Source organism: Rhinopithecus bieti, unplaced genomic scaffold, assembly GCF_001698545.2.
Source record: "Rhinopithecus bieti isolate Rb0 unplaced genomic scaffold, ASM169854v2 scaffold_6782, whole genome shotgun sequence".
Classification (NCBI taxonomy): Eukaryota; Metazoa; Chordata; class Mammalia; order Primates; family Cercopithecidae; genus Rhinopithecus; species Rhinopithecus bieti.
The window spans coordinates 2,214,599-2,229,847 of NW_016805866.1; the positions used below are offsets into that span (position 1 = coordinate 2,214,599).

The 15,249-nt window shown below is 39.2% G+C and overlaps 1 protein-coding gene across 1 annotated transcript in view; it reads right to left on the reverse strand.

Annotated features, from left to right (window-relative positions):
• The window catches only part of SEL1L (SEL1L adaptor subunit of SYVN1 ubiquitin ligase), a 67,819-nt gene extending 58,383 nt beyond the window's left edge, over window positions 1–9,436 (reverse strand). Inside the window, exons 1-3 of the mRNA XM_017873862.1 lie at window positions 9,233–9,436; window positions 3,375–3,412; window positions 2,414–2,645 (exon numbers count right to left, since the gene is read on the reverse strand). Coding sequence (XP_017729351.1) covers window positions 2,414–2,645; window positions 3,375–3,412; window positions 9,233–9,302 — 340 coding nt within the window. The 5' untranslated portion in view covers window positions 9,303–9,436. The remainder of the gene's footprint in view (window positions 1–2,413; window positions 2,646–3,374; window positions 3,413–9,232) is intronic.
• Window positions 9,437–15,249: the final 5,813 nt, after the last annotated feature.

The following is a 15,249-nucleotide window of genomic DNA, read 5'->3' on the forward strand; positions in this document are numbered from 1 at the left end:
CAAATCAAAACCACAATGAGATACCATCTCACACCAGTTAGAATGGCAATCATTAAAAAGTCAGGAAACAACAAGTGCTGGAGAGGATGTGGAGAAATAGGAATGCTTTTACACTGTTGGTGGGACTCTAAACTAGTTCAACCATTGTGGAAGACAGTGTGGCAATTCCTCAAGGATCTAGAACTAGAAATACTATTTGACCCAGCCATCCCATTACTGGGTATATACCCAAAGGATTATAAATCATGCTGCTATAAAGACACATGCACACGTATGTTTATTGTGGCACTATTCACAATAGCAAAGACTTGGAACCAACCCAAATGTCCATCAATGGTAAGACTGGATTAAGAAAATGTGGCACATATACACCACGGAATACTATTCAGCCATAAAAAAGGATGAGTTCATGTCCTTTGTAGGGACATGGATTAAGCTGGAAACCATCATTCTGAGCAAACTATCACAAGGACAGAAAACTAAACACCACATGTTCTCACTCATTGGTGGGAACTGAACAATGAGAACACTTGGACACACGATGGAGAACATCACATGCTGGGGCCTGTCATGGGGTGGGGGGAGGTGGGAGGGATAGCATTAGGAGATATACTTAACATAAATGACAAGTTAATGGGTGCAGCACACCAACATGGCACATGTATACATACGTAACAAACCTGCACGTTGTACACATGTACCCTAGACCTTAAAGTACAATTAAAAAAAAAAAAAAGAAGAATCAGGCCAAGTGGGCTATGTCCCAGCTCTGCCACTTATGAACTGTGGGACTCAGACACGGAATTTCCCTCTCTGTCCCTTAGTTTTCTCATCTATAAAATGGCAACTATAATGCCTACTTTATAAGGCTATTGGGAGAATTAAGAGTTCACCTGATAGTGTCTGGCACATAGGCACTTGACAAACATTTATTATTACAGGTCTTTGAAAGTACATCTTTCCCTTAAATTTGATAACTTAGTGGCAGGTTACTCTTTTATAATCTTGACACAGTCCCAATGTGCAAAGCTCTCCGATCTCAGCTTCACTAATTTGTCATGTTAAATGACTATGATGAAACAAATTGTAATTACATAGAAAGAGCACTTAGAATGTTAGAGTGGCTGCTGTTGCTTGTTTCTATGCTGTTTCACTTGCATATTAATTGACACTGCCTCCTTAGGTGACCACGTCAAATGCCTAGGACTGTGTTAACTATTTTCCAACAGCTAACATAAGCAAGAAACAGAGGAGCAGGGTGACTGTTTAAGCTAAAGGAAGTTATTTCTTCACCAATTTTCGCCACTTTTTAAATTTTGTGATCAATTCTCAATTCAGTGGGAAAATGTGAATAGTTCCCACGTATCTCTCTCTCTCACACACACAGACACACACAGACACACACACAGACACACACCACACACCACACACACACAATCACACAAGAGCCATGTCATTATTGGCAAGAGCAGACAATTTATTTATTATTATTCATTTCAATTTTGATAGTGGAGTTTATAAATAAAATTATTCTTCACTGTCATTATAGAGAATGTTACAAATTTAAATCCAGGGTAATATTAACAGGGAAAACTGGGCGCAACTTACTTGAATTTGAGCAATTGGTATAGCCTGCCCAAGTATAAAAGGTGTACTTCTGGTGGGTGTGTAAAATGAGTTAATGAAAAGTTTGCCCAAATCTAAAATCAACCACTAAGAAGTTCAAATTTGGATTAGTTCCTGAGAGTGGTTAGTAATGGAATAATAAACAGATAAGGCAATGATCGTTGAAATAATAAATGACAGAAGGGTAGCAAGACATGGTAGAATGGATACATTAATAATATTTAAAAGGATTAATATTTAGAAGACTATTGTGGAAAAGATCAAGTTTTAAATTGAAAAGTAGAGGTTTCAAGATGGTGAAAGTTAGAAAAGGACGGAAGTACACATAAGCTTCAACTGAGGGATGAACACCTAAATCAATTACCTAGGATGATCCACAACGTTATTGTAGGAATAATCCTACCACAATCCTGAAAACAACCATAGTGGTATGTTCGACAATTCTTCCTGAGTTTCTGTTTTGTATGCTACCCTGACAGATTATTTTTTAAAATTTCTCAGTGAGAAATGTATTTACGTACTGGAGTCCAAAAAGAAATATTAGGATATTTAAAAAAAAATAAATGCAAACTCATCTATTGAATTCAGCTTATGTAACTTGGGACAAATCAGTTAAGTGAATAATTTGGTATATTAAAATCTAGAAATTCTCACCAAACTACACTCCATATATTATTTGTGGGTAATAATCACTGAAGCCAGTTTTCTTCAGCCTCTTTATTCATTAGCTTAAAATTTTCAGTTGTCTCCTAAATAAATCAAAAAGCAAGGAAGGTGTCCAGACTACCTGGTTTCCGTACTTTCTTTGGCTCTTCATAGTCCTTGTTTTCTGGATTTGGAGACTCTAGAAAGCTGAGATCTTCTGTGACACTTTCCCCCTCTTGGCTCTTGAGGCTGTCTTCCTCTTCTTGAATAGAGGATTCTAATTCGGATTCTTCTGAATCAAGAAATATTTGACCAGCAACTACTCTGCCTGCAGTAGTATGGTCCTTTACTGACTCATCTGATGTCAAAGTAGTCTGAGAATATAAAGTATTTTTAGTTATCAACAATGCCAAGACTTTCCCCAACCCTATTTGACCGTTATTTTCACTTATCCAGATATCACATCTCCTTCAGCTCCTTGAAGTGCCACACTCACTCATCTCTACAGGCTTCGGCATGTGTCCATCATGTGCCTTCCTTCATCACCTAACTTGTAGTCTTTCTGAATTTCAACTTAGATGTTATTTCCCCCAGAAGCCTTCCTTAATTCCCAAAGTCTGGGTTAGGTTTTCCTCCACATGCCCCCAGCATACCTTATACTTCTACTTCCTGCTTTTATCTACATTCCCTCAAATCTAAAGATCAGAGCTCATAACTGATTGCAGGGTTGGGCTTGGTTAGTAGTTGGATGGGAGAGCTCAATCAACCAATAAGTGCATTAGCTCACTGGATTTATTTTTGAAAACTGGAAAGTGGAAACAAATGACACCGGTTAAATTTTCAAACTTAGACACACACACTCACAGACATACACACACACAGAGCACATTCAAGTTGAAATGAAATACTTAGTATCCCCTCTTGTAGGTCAGTATTTTCTTCCTCCAGAAAAACTAGACCTAATACTAATACCATCTGTCTTTTCCGTCCTTTTAATTCAATTGTTACTCAAAAGTTGCAGATTTCATATGCTTTCTAAGACACATAATTCATGCTTTTAAATCAGGCAGCAAATACTAGCCAATACATATTTTAGTACATACCTTGGAATCTAAGGATTCATCCTGGCTGCCTTCTTCATCTGCAAAGAAATTGTAAGACAATTTAGTAATCTTTCTTGTTGAGAAATTATAGTTATTATTAAAAGAAAACATTTGAAAAGTATAGCAAATAATGATCAAACATTGGATAAATAAACCTAGAATTATTTCAAAGTTAGCTATATTCAGTAACTGTTCAGAAAAGATCAAATGAAAGTGAAAAAAAATGGGTTGGGGGTTTAGTTTCTCTCTTTCTCCAGGAAAGACGTTAGCTTCATCTGTTACAAAAGTAGGAAGACCAACAGCCTCCACCAACAAAAACAGGTTATTTCTTCACATGCCATCCAATTCTTGTGGGTCTATTTAGCCTATTTCTGAGAATGAGTTACTAAGTTCAAAAAAATAAATCTCTAATTTCATACTCCGGGCTTCCACCTATTCTGTTTCTCTGCTCAGGATCTTGAGTCAGAGTAGCCCATTTTAGTGCTAATTAGTTTTTTTATTGTTTACTACCAGAGTAAGGATGGAAACTAAGAATTATTATTTGAGAGCAGAGTGGCAAAACAAATATATTTAGGATTTGTGTTCTACTCTACTCAGAGATAACCAGATGCAGGTAAAAAGCAGCATGGTCCTATCATATATTCACTCAATTGAGACCTATGTATTAAGAAGTCAATAACTTGCATTCAACAATTAAAAACAGTCACTGGTCACAACTTGCTTACACATTCACACAGCCTGCTTTGGTGTTGTCTGATTACATTAATGTTCCTTCTGTTACTCTTTCCATGTTTTCTGACTATTACTTTTCTGGCTGCTTGTTACTCTTCTTCCTGCTCTTATATAAACACATGCAACAACTTAATGTTCAGATGCAAATGCTTGATTTTTGTATTCCTTGCCAGTTTAAAACAGCAAATCTGTCAGATCATCTTTAAGTTTCCCTCTTGCTCTTAAAATTACCTGATTTTATTCAGGAGTGAGTTTCAGTTTTACCCTCTCTATAAGCTGTATGAGAAATTAACCAGTAGACAAAATCTTGTAAGACCATGTGATTTTTACTAGAAAATTTGCTAATAGAGTTTCATTTATACTTTACTTCATATGGCTTTATCTTAAATATTATTTGTAATTTGTAACTCTAAAATATAACAAAAAAGATGTGTAAGAGTTTGCCAAAGTACTGAGTTAAGACTAAGAAGTATAACAAACTCAATTATGCACAAAATACAAGACACTATCTCACAATATTTCTTTTGAATATTCAAAACTAGCCCACTAGTGAGGTTTTGCCATATATGAAAGTGCTGTGAAGTTGACGAAAATTTAAATTACAGCTACTATTCATATTCACCTACTTTTAGATTACCTTCAAAGTATGTTTTACTTCTGGCAGATGAAGAGAAGGTTATGCCACATATTAGTCTCATAGTGCCCATAACATTAGGAAATGATGTCAGTTAATTAACAATTGTCCTTCATGCTAACTTCTTCACAAGCATTACCCAAAGCCCCATTTCTAACATGTGGTTCAAATTCCATTCTCAGCAAATCTTTAAAGAAAAAAACCATCTCTATAATATAACAAAGTTGTACTGTAAGTACATGCAATTAATCAAATGCTGAATGAAACTTTAGCTGGAACTCTAAATCACTCTCACTAAATTGCTACATTTAGTACCTCACCACAACAGGCTACATAGGTAGCTAATAGATGAATCATATAGACACACCGGTAAATACACTTGAAGACATGTACATTTCACACAGCACAAGCTGTTAGGCATTAGAGTAGCTAAATGTGTTTTCCAACTCCAAGAAACATGATTTGTGACATCAGGGTTATTTCATGTGAATTGCATCATGCTTCTCTTTCTCTCCCTCTCTCTTCGCAACCTGGACTATATACTAATATTCCGGGGGGGGGGGAAATAAGATAATTCTCAGTTACTAAACTGGGAAAGCCTACTCCAGATGGTAGTCTCAAAGCATAAGCTATTTTCTTTTTCAAACTGATACAAACATTCACACAACACTTTTTAAAGAGTTGTTTATAGCCTAGGAACTTCTGATATGTAGTATTCAGGTAAGGATTAAAGAGACTGAAGTTATGCATAAATAAAAAGCAAATAGTAATGTTTTCATCAGAACACAGATATCAAGCAACAAGAAAAAATGCAAAAGGATTAAGTTATGCATTTCTCGCTCATCCAAATGGTTCATACTACTTTATTAACTGTACACCTTCCTTTGAAAAGACCAGTTTTATTTTATTGTATTAGCTAACAAAACTGCAAAGTACCAGAGATATGCTTTCAGGGAAAAGTAATCATCACAAAAATTTTCCACTCATCATGTAAATTAAACAGACTGATAACCTTTAAACACAGAAAGTCTAAAGAGTTTGGTGAAAACAGACCAGATCCCTGTTCTCTGCGTTAGCTCTGAATCGATACAGATCCTAAAATATTCTCGATTCTAAATTTCTTCAATTCTGAGGCCTGGAGAGCTAGTTCTGGAACCTGGCTTCATCAAATGTTAATTCTGACACACATGGTTCAGTAACAAAAGCTTGCTCAGCCTCTGTTTCTCAACCTGTCAAAAGGGGTAACACCTCTATCCCGCTGACTCACAATGTTTTAAGGAACAACTAAACCAGTGAAATTAAACATCCTCTGCTATCTGAAAACTACTCTCTGAATTTATAATTATTACCTGAAATACCTGGCAGTGGACCTAACTGAAATGACTAAAAAGAAAAATAAAGGTTAAGGCATTTGCCTCTTCCTGCCAAAAATAAGAAACATGCATTTGTGAGAAAAACTAGAACGTTTTCACTATTATCCTGAGAAAATGAAGAAATATCCTTTTAGTGTCCTCCTTTAAATTTATTAACAGAAAAGAGAAAATGTTTCTAATATTAGCCACGTGTTAACGACGAGGATATCTTCTGAAAAGTGTATCACTGGGTGATTTCCTTTTTGTATACTTAAATAAACCTGAATGGGATAGCCTTCTACATACCTGGGCTATATAGTGTAGCCTGTTGTTCCTAAGCTACAAATCTGTACAGCATGTGACTATACAGACTACTGGAGGCAACTGTAACATAAAAGTATTTGTGCACATAAACATAGCTAAACATAGAAAAGCTACAGTAAAAATATGGTGTAAAAGATTAAAAAACATATACCTGTCTAGGGCACTTACCATAAATGGAAGTTGCAAGATTAAGAGCTGCTGTGGGTGAGTGAGTGGTGAGTGAATGTGAAGCCTAGGATGTTACTATACACTATTGTAAACACTGTACACTTACACTACACTAAATTTCTTTTTTTAAAAGTGTGCTACCATGTTACAATGGCTACAAATCACTAGGGGACAGGAATTTTTCAGCTCCATTATATTCTTACAGGGCCACTATCTTACATGGGGTTCACTGCTGATCAAAAGGTCATTATGTAGCATACGACTATATCATATTTTTACATAACTCTAAAACACAGTATTAGATAACAGCTACCAACAGCAATAGAATCAAGATTATCTTTGTTGGCTGACCATACTCGACCTGGATAAATGCGACCTGCCCTGGGTAACCACTAACATTCCAACACAAAATTATCACCAAAAACTTGATTTTCATACTGGAGTAAAACTTTAAACTTTGAGGCCAAAATCCTGTGAATGAAAATGACAATTGAAAATCCACTGCCTAATTTATACAACTTTATTTTACACATTTTTTTTTTTTTTTGACACAGGGTCTCACTCTATTGTCCAGGCTGGAGTGCAGTGGCATAATCACAGCTCAGTGCAGCCTCAACCTCCTGGGGCTCACTCCATCCTCCCAGCCCAGCCTCCCGAGTAGTTAGAACTACACGTGTGCACCACCACACCTGGAGTTAGGTAGAGATGGGGTTTCGCCATGTTGCCCAGGTTGGTCTTGAACTCCTGGGCTCAAGTGATCCTCCCACTTCAGCCACCCAAAGTGCTGGGATTACAGGCATGAGTCTGGCCCGCACAGGTGTTTTATGATACATGAACTTCAAGTGAGCACAGTACTGCCTTTATTACCTTTTAGCACTCACATCTACATTGTTTTAGTTCCAGCTAAGGCTTTTGCCTTTACCATTGAAATGTTTTGGCACAGCTTTAACTACGATGGAAATCAGAGCAGACATTTCTTGAATACAGTTCTCTACCTACATCAATACAACTCAAGGATTTAATATATCACTGTTGAGTCTTTTATTATAACATCCTGAAAGCCCCAACTGTTGATCTTCAAATATCTTTTCCACTAGCATGGAGCTCTAAGTATATGAAACGTAGTCAAAGACAGACAGGAAAATTTCTATGCTTTAATTTTCTTTAAACTCTGCCAATTAAATTTAGAGGGATACACACCGTGCTCTTTTATTACTATAGTTCTCTTTAGTGTGAAGACTCCCTCATGGAGATTGTTAATCTATGTATATCTGAGCTGTTCCAGACCTAAAACCACATGTTTAACAACCCCATAAGAGGAATTCTGATGCAGAAGGTCCATGGTCCAGCAGGTACTCTACTCATTAAGCTCAACAACTTCATTTCATGCTTTTTGATCAAATATTAAATAACTGCTAAAAGTGCTTCGAGAGTTATGTAGAGTCTAAAGATCTGGTCATTAAACTCAAACCACCACCACTACTGGAGGGAAGGGAGTGGACCTCAAAGAATGACGTTGGCAGTAAAGTAATTAGCACAGGGTTGGTGCTTTTGAAATGGTATCTTAAACCACATCATGGATAGAATTTAGGTTTAGGCCTCTTATTTTAGAAGCAGAATGACGTTATGGCATTCATTTACAACTAGGACAGGTAATTTGGGGATTCAAATAACCATCTGGGAAATTTTCTGTTAAAAAAAAGCTGACATGTACTAAAAAAAAAAAGTTGACATTTATACTCTGTGTTGTCTCCCCAAAACGTAAAGCCACAGAACAGCTGTCTTGTTAACTGAAACAGATTAAAATTCCAAAGTTTACTGTACTAATATTTTTATCAACATTTAGAAACACGAAGTTTTCATGAACACTCTCAAAATGGAAATTTTCAAATGTAGGCAGATTAAAACATTAAAAAAAAAAGGGGGGGGGCCTAGAACCAGAATAAAAATTAGCTAACTGGAAAATCAATTCAAAAGCACACAAATTTCTGTATCTATATAAAACGCAACTTATAAGAACCAAGATTTTCCCAAACATCATAAACAAACATGGGGCAACTCAGAAACACTGCGAAAGGTCACCGCTTTCTCAGGAAGGTTTCAAAAAAGTAGAAAGTGGCTACGATGAGATCAAAAGTCTTCGTTTTTAAACAAACGGACCAGGGACCATCTCAGGTGTTAGGCAAACTCACCAAACTACTGTCAACATCCTGGTCTGGATGGATCCTCCTCTGCCCTAAAGAGACAGCTCCAGGTGTGTCAATTATTTAACTTTCAATTCCCAAGCCCCGAGTTCCAGACCAGACCCTTCCTCTACCCCAGGGTCGAGGAAGCTCCACTCGGGCTCCTGGGTCAGGATTCATTCCTTTGGAGTCAATTCCACGTTCGTGAGAAAGAGTCGCGTAAAGTTTGTTACGTGGGAGAGAGGTGTGGGCAGAGTGCCCGCCCCTTCTTTTTCCACCCCACTCCACCTCCCTAAATAGCCCCTTTGGCGCAGGCCAAGCAAAGCCAAAGAGCGAGTGACAGGCCAGTGCGAGGTGTGCCCAGGGAGAACGGGGTCCCGAGTCTGGGTCCCCACGGCCCCGGCCGGCGGTAGAGGCTGGGGGGCGGAGGCTCTGGGCCTGCAGCCCGAGGGGGCGGATACTGACCCGAGGACGCCGAGGCCGAGCTCAGCAGCACCGCACAGAGCAGCAGCGTCAGCCCTATCCGGACCCGCATCCTGCTCTCGGGGCCGGTGCCAACCCCTAGAGCTGTCGCCTTCGCCTCTGCCACCACGGAGTCACCACCACCGCTTCGCCGCTGCGCTTCCTGCTCTAGTCTCCTTCCTCCGCCCCTTCCCAGGCCTCCCTGACCCAGGGCGCAGCCAATCTCCGCCCGCCGTCACGGGCGTCTGGTCCAATCACCATGGTCTCCCCGCCCGCCCCACCATTGCTCCGCCCCGGGGTCATTCATTGGCCAATCATTGTACCAGGCTCCCACACCAGCTTTCCCGGTTGGACCACGACTCAGGGACATGGCCCCTGCTAATTGGTAGCACCGTTTCAACCGGAATCAGGGAGTGAATCAAAGACTGAGAGAAAAGAGGCTCATCCAAGACTACACTTCCCAGAAGGCGCTTCATGTGATTAACTCGGGAGGTGCTCTTGGGAAACGTAGTCCATCGTGGGACAAGCTTTCTATTTTTTTATTTTTATTTTTGAGACGGAGTCTCGCTCTGTCACCCAGGCTGGAGTGCAGTGGCCGGATCTCAGCTCACTGCAAGCTCTGCCTCCCGAGTTTATGCCATTCTCCTGCTTCAGCCTCCCGAGTAGCTGGGACTACAGGCGCCCGCCACCTCGCTTCTAAGTGCAGGTGACAAAGTTAGAATGTAACTAACACCTGGACTAAATTTTAACTCAAGGCTATGGATTCACAAGCCTTTTTAAATTGATCCAAAATAAATATTAAGGAATAATTTTAAGAACTTGTAATGTGTTTAGCATTTTTTCCCGTTTTATTAAAAAAATTTAGATTGGGCGTAGTGATATGACCACTGAGAAAAATACCACAGCTAGTTGAATTTGAGGTGTTTTTTAAAACTTAGATAAAACAGTACCGTGAAGTATGGAAACCAGAGTGCAACTCACTACCTGTTCTCCTTTCTCCGACAAAACAAAAGGAAATAAATCCACTCAGTACAGATTATCTCAATACAGTATTTATTTTCACTGGGTTCACCAGACAATAATCATCTAGAAAATGTGCCAACAGCCTTTGAAAAAGTATTTTAAACACTTGTCCTCATCATTCTCTTCTTGTGAGTTGCATTGTTCTCTTCTTTCCTAACTAAAGTCAGGAGACCAGGTTCATGTGTGTGGAGGTAGAGGTGACAGTGATTGCATCGCAGGCACGGAAATACTCCATGTAATAAGCACCAATTCCAGGCCCTTTCCAACTGGGTAGCAGAGCAGTGGCTTGGTGTTCCTGGCCCTTCTTTCATCAAACCTTGTCGTTCTGCTTTCTCTATCCACCCACTGTCAGCTCTAAGGCCTAGAACCTAGTCCAGCCAAGTGAAGGGCTTTGGAAAAGTCTTTGCTGGCCATGTGTCTTAGCACTTCTGGGCATATGTCTTTGTCTTCCTTTTTTTTTTTTTGAGATAGAGCCTTTTATTTTCAGGAAGATGGTGAAAAACCAACCACTGTTTCTCATTCACATCGGAGGAGTGGAAGGAAAGAATTATCTCCTCCAAAAACTTGTCTTTTCAACTACAACCTCCTTGGCTTTCATCACCATTTCTGTCACTAACAGTGTTCCCTCTGAGTTCCTCTGATTATAAATCATGGAGTAAAATCTGGTATATTTTCCTTCCTTTTTCATCTTATTGATAATCAAGTTCTATCAACTCACTATGTAACTTTTATTTTTTAAATTTTATTATGTACCTCTGTTCTCTCCCTCACTGAAGACTCCCCTAATGCTTTCATTTTCTCTCACCTGGATGATGCACCTGAGTCCTAGCCATATTAACTGACATCATTCTCCCTTTAACTTGAATTGCATATCATGGCCATATTGATTTTCCTTAAACACTACTTTCATATGCCTATTGAAAATTTTCAATGGCTACACTTCTCACAGAATAAAAAAAATTAGAACTTATTGTCCTCACAAAATAGGAACTGTGCTGACAGTTCTACTCTGTTGGGGAAGTACTGGGGAAGAAACTTCTGCCTTGTATAGAAGAGCCAGTGATGATCTGTTTGATTAAAATTGGGGAAAGTTTACTGCTTAGTTAAGGCCTAACTTCTTTTTTCAGTTTTGTCTTTACTGAGTATGTCTTATACTTAAGGCTTGTCCTGGGTGCTGCAAGGACGAAATAGCCACTTCACTTTTACGTTCCAGATTTCACATTAACACAGTCATGTCTTCCTAAGGGTGCCTTTACCCTTTCTCCAACTTCTCTTGCTTCTTTCTCTTAGCCATAACTCTGGCATCCTTCCCAATTTCGTTCACATTTCATCTTGGATCACACTTCTCCAACCAAATCTGTCCTCATTAGTCTTCATTTCTCTAAGAATCTATTGAACACTCACAACCTTGCCTTACAAACAGATTGTAAATGTGCTGAGGCCAGAGATGATAATGGATTCTGTGTATAGGTATATAGCACTGGACTTGCCACCACTAGCACTAAATAATTTTTTGTTGGTTGATAGATGCATCTTGTCTGTCTGCTGTGAGATTCAAAAGGGAGACACACTATAAAAGCACTTTCTACATTATAGGATGTTTTACATATAGTATTGTTTCCTATTGATTGCTTGGTTGAGGCAAAGGAGAGAAATTAGTTTTATACCCTTAATGTGAAAAGGGCTTAGAGCTGCTGGAGCTTTTGCCTTTGGCCAGCAATGAGTAACTGACGTGCTCTGATAATTCTCACAGGACCTGACTTCCTGGGGAAGTTCCAAGTCTCCAAAGTGGTTCAGAATATGCTGTGGGAAAGTCAGATTTATTTTATCAGCCTGCTATATCGCATGAGATTAATTAGAAAAAGCATTGTGAATTCTCCATGGCCTATCCAGTCTGTGCATACACTCCTCAAGGTTCCCTGCCAGCATTCCCAGTTAAGGTTATGTACTTGTACAAAATGTTAACATTATTTATTAATTCTTGGACTTCTTTAATATTTGCTCAGCTGTCTTTATTCCATCTGTCCATATCAGCATTCTGGGTCGTTGTCAGAGATTTCCAAGCTGCAGAAAACCTGTTTGCTCTGCATTGCAATACAGCATAGCACTCAATAGAGGTAGGTAATAAACACCTTTTAATGAAGATGACACTGATGTAACCTCATTCCATTGAAATGAATCAAGCAATCAGCAAATGCTGAGAACCTGAACTTGTTGAGGACATAAACCCAGCTTGCTTTTCACTTAAGGATGGTGAGACAACCTCCAGAGACTTTTCCTGAGAATGGGGCAGTTGTCACCAACCCTAGTGGGATATATCCTTTCCTGTGCTTTTCTTTGCTTTCCATTTGAATGGTAATAGGCAAGACTGTCAGCATTTGTATTAAGGTATTTGCCAGGGCAGGATTAGGGAGAAGCAAGAAACAGAATATTTTTCCCTTCAGGGCTTTGAACAGAATGTACTTTCTTTCCTATAGATGAGGTAAATTAAAGTTTTCAGGCATAAATGAAAATATAAACTCTTGCATTATATAGTGAGATAGAACCTGGCATCTTCTTATTTATATTCTGACCTCTTGGAGTAAATGAACAATGGATTTATACCTCATCATATCCCTCCTAACTTCAGGATAGCATATGGCAGGTGATCAAAGTGATCGAATTAATAAGTTTTGGGTGTTCATGCAAGTTTCCATGATTCTAATTAAGAGCATTAAGTTCGGATTGTAGATCATAGATTGTGGAGGAGTATATTTGATCTACCTAATCTTTGAAGCTGATAGAAGATGAAAGGGGGAAGGGGGCTTCAGGCTGTTTACCAAGTTTCATCGTGAAGTGACATTTGCTTTGGATATGTGTGTTCTCTGAGCAGTGTTGACTCATACCAGATAAAGGAAAGGCCAGGATACCTTTATACCCTAAATAACTGGACAGGCATCTTTGGGTTCAATATGTTCATAAATTTGTTAACTGCTAGTTCCAGGGAGAGACTGGATTATAACTAAATTTCAGTAAGAATTTGATGAGGTGAACTTTATAAGGTAGAGATAAACAGCTTAGAGCTCCCATTAAATTCAGAATACTTAACCCTTGGGTAGATGGCAATGTATTTAATTAGTGAATGCTGCATTAGGAACATTATTTTCACAGGACCTTCCTTCCTTCCACAAATATACAGGAACATTCCTGTAGTTGAGCACATGGCTTTATTACTCATTGCAGTATTGAAGAAAAAAAACACACCATAAGGTATCTCTGTAGGAGGTTATTAGAAAGAACCTATTACAGAATTTGGGCTTTGATTGAGTGATTTGTCAGAGACTAGGGAAGTTCAGTTTGCTCTAGATTGGATGCTGTTAGAAGTGCCTCTGTCTTCTATCGGGGGAACCAGCCCCCAATATTTCAACATAGGTTCTTTTTTTATTTTCCCTAAGTGTCGGCTGGTCTGAGAAATAAAGAGAAAGAGTACAAAGAGAGGAATTTTACAGCTGGGCCTCTGGTGGTGACATCACATATTGGTAGGACCATGATGACAACCCTGAGCTGCAAAACTAGCAAGTTTTTATTAGGGATTTTAAAGGGGGAGGGGGTGTACAAACAGGGAGTAGGTTACAAGGATCACCATGCTTCAAAGGGCAATAAGGATCACAAGGCAAAGGCAAAATTAGAATTACTGATGAGGGTCTATGTCCCACTGTGCACATATTGTCTTGATAAACATCTTAACAAGAAACAGGGTTCAAGAACGGAGAACCGGTCTCACCAAAATTTACCAGACTGGAATTTCCCAATCCTAGTAAGCCTGAGGATACTGGAGGAGACCAGGGCGTATTTCATTCCTTATCTCAATCACATAAGACAGACACTCTCAGAGTGGCCGTTTATGGACCTCCTCCCAGGAATGCATTCTTTCCTCAGGGTATCAATTATTAATATTCCTTGCTGGGAAAAGAATTCAGCTATATCTCTCTTACTCACACGTCCGTTTGTAGGCTTTCTGCAAGAAGAAAAATATGGCTCTATTCTGCCCGACCCCGCAGACAGTCAGACCTTATGATTATCTTCCTTTGTTCCCTGAAAATCACTGTTATTCTGTTCTTTTTCAGGGTGCACTGATTTCATATTGTTCAAACATACATGTTTTACAATCAATTTGTACAATAATGGTCCTGAGGTGACGTACATTCTCAGCTTACAAAGATAATGTGATTAAGAGATTAAAGTAAAGACAGACATAAGAAATTGTAAGAGTATTATCAGGGAAGTGATAAATGTCCATGAAATCTTCACAATATGTTCTTCTGCCTCAGCTCCAGCTGGTCCCTCTGTTTGGGGTCTCTGACTTCCCACAGCACCTTCTATGATTTGATAGAAATAAATCAATAATTAACAAGGCACGGTGGTGCACGCCTGTAGTCCCAGCTACTCAGGAGGCTGAGGCATGAGAATCAGTTGAATCTGGGAAGCAGAGGTTGCTGTGAGCTAAGATGGCACCACTACAGTCCAGACTGGGTGACAGAGTGAGACTCTGTCACAAAACAACAGCAACAACAACAACAAAACAGAAAAACAGAAATAAATCTTCAGGAGAGTAGACAAGAATGAGGATAAAGCTGTTAGTAGAGAAGAAGTAGCAGTCACTCATTTTGGCCAAGACAGGAGGTGTTTGGTGTTTTGTGGGTGGCACAGGGACCTTGTTTAGGTCATGCTTAAAGTCATAAAATGACTTACGACTTTGCATTGTCTCATTGTGTCCTGCTCTCAGAGTAACCTGTCTAGGGTTGGTTTTCTGTGGGATTGCTTATGTCTAATCAGAAAATAATATGCCCTAGTTCTGAGTGCCAGGTCAGTTCTGCTTGTCAGAGACTGCCCTTTGTTTTCTTTCTCAGCACGTGCTGTGTGACACACCTGGTTCTTGATGAGGGATTGAGCAATGAATAAAAAACAAAAAGCCATGGAGTTTACCCTTTAAACAGAGTGAAAAACAGACAAAACTA